This window comes from Gastrolobium bilobum, unplaced genomic scaffold (assembly GCF_033153095.1).
Source record: "Gastrolobium bilobum isolate Gb01-03AN ecotype WA unplaced genomic scaffold, APGP_CSIRO_Gbil_v1 utg66262, whole genome shotgun sequence".
NCBI classification, from domain to species: Eukaryota; Viridiplantae; Streptophyta; class Magnoliopsida; order Fabales; family Fabaceae; genus Gastrolobium; species Gastrolobium bilobum.
The window spans coordinates 98,185-99,948 of NW_026895848.1; the positions used below are offsets into that span (position 1 = coordinate 98,185).

General features: G+C 39.9%; 1 protein-coding gene across 1 annotated transcript; it reads right to left on the minus strand.

Annotated features, from left to right (window-relative positions):
• Positions 1-260: 260 nt before the first annotated feature.
• On the minus strand, positions 261-1,428 carry LOC133296386 (uncharacterized). The gene is made up of 2 exons (XM_061495356.1): positions 997-1,428; positions 261-875 (listed from the first exon to the last, which is right to left on the minus strand). Exons 1-2 carry the CDS (start codon positions 1,426-1,428, stop codon positions 261-263), a joined length of 1,047 nt encoding a protein of 348 aa, XP_061351340.1.
• Between the last annotated feature and the right edge of the window lie 336 nt (positions 1,429-1,764).

The window sequence follows — 1,764 nt, forward strand, 5'->3', positions numbered from 1 at the left end:
TTCTGCCACAAGTATTGAATCTCCTGACAAACTTGTTCCTTTAATCTACCCCAATTATGTTGAAAGAAAAAAGCTTGATAACCATCCACGCCTGGAGCTTTGAATGACCCCATATCAAAAATAGCATGACGAACCTCTTCAATAGACGGCAGCTTCCCAAGAGATTGAAGACTCTCAGGAGAGATTGCTAGCCACCAGTTTTCAGTAACAATCCATTTACGGTTAGGATCTTCTTCTTGAAAAAGTTTGAAGTTGAAATCTCATGCCATATGTTGAAGAGCTTTCTGATCAGAAATCCATAATTGCATGTCATTCTTCAGCCTTAAAATTTTGTTTGTGCTCCTTCGAATGATAGTCTTCAAGTGATAGAATCTTGTGTTCCATCTTTCACGAGATTTTTGGAACCACAACAATTCTTCTTGCTCTAGAATGTTAGTTAACTCATCTTGCAATCTGTTTTCCTTCGCAGTAAGGTAAAAAGACTCATTTATTGTTTTTTGCTGCTGGATATAATATATCGAATTAAGAATTGCCTTCTTCCTCTTCCATATGTTACCAAAGACGTTGATATTCCACTGTTTCAGAGGAGGTACCAACCTTGTGAGCATGTTGCTGCACGTTTCACTTTTACTCCAGTATTCATCCAGAAACAAATTAAACTGAGGATGTTGCTGCCATGCAGCTACAAATCTGAATGGACGTGTCCCCAAAGAAATATGATTCCCATTGAACTCAATGAGTAAAGGACTGTGATCAGATTGAACTCTTGGAAGCACACGTACCCATGCATCCGCGAATTTCAACCTCCAAACTTTATTAGCACATATTATGTCCAACCTTTTGAAGATACGGTCCAAATGACCCCACTTTGGTCCCTGCCAACTGAAAAAGTTACTATTCCCACCCAAATCAATCACTTTGCAGTCGTTCAAAACTTCAGCAAATTTATTACATTTTTGAATATCCACACTAGCTCCTCCTTTTTTTTTCTGCTACATGAGCTATCTCATTAAAATCTCCGCCCATTATCCAAGGATCCACTGCTTGTGAACTCAATCTTCGAAGGTCTTGCCATAATACTTGCCTTTTCTCTTCCATTGGATTGGCATATATTGCCGTGAGAAAAGTAAACAGTTCCCCGTTCTTAAGAATTTTTACGTGAAGAAATTGATTTGTTTGCTCAATAACCTTCACTGTAAAAACTTTAAAACACCAGAGAATCCATATGCCACCTGAAAACCCCTGGGCCTCTTCAATTATACAATCCTCAAAACCAAGTTTTTTTCCAAGCTTTACAGCTCTATCACCAGACACCCTAGGTTCGAAAAGAGCTACAAGTTTAATGCTATGTTTCTGCACAAGGACTTTAAGGGTGCGAGCCAGTTTCCCACTAGCTGCTCCTCTACAATTCCAAAAGAGGACTGACATTAAGACAAATGTGTAATAGCATTGTTCACTGGAACCTCCATTGGGTCCAACAACTTAGTCGAGTTCAAGCTTATATTCTCAGCTGCTTCCATAACAATATCTCCGTCAACTGGAACGTGACCATGATGAACATGTGGGTCAGGAGGTCGTGGGGAATGTGTTTGCAGCTTATACCCTGAGATTGCGGCAGTAGTATCCTCAATCATGTGGGTATCTTCAAGATATTCTCCTCTCTCTGGCCTGATTCTTGTAGAATCATACTCGATTCTCCTCCAGTCAAATCCTCGCCATTAGCTTGAGTCCTTCTGCTTTGAATATTTTTGTTGGACACGTGTT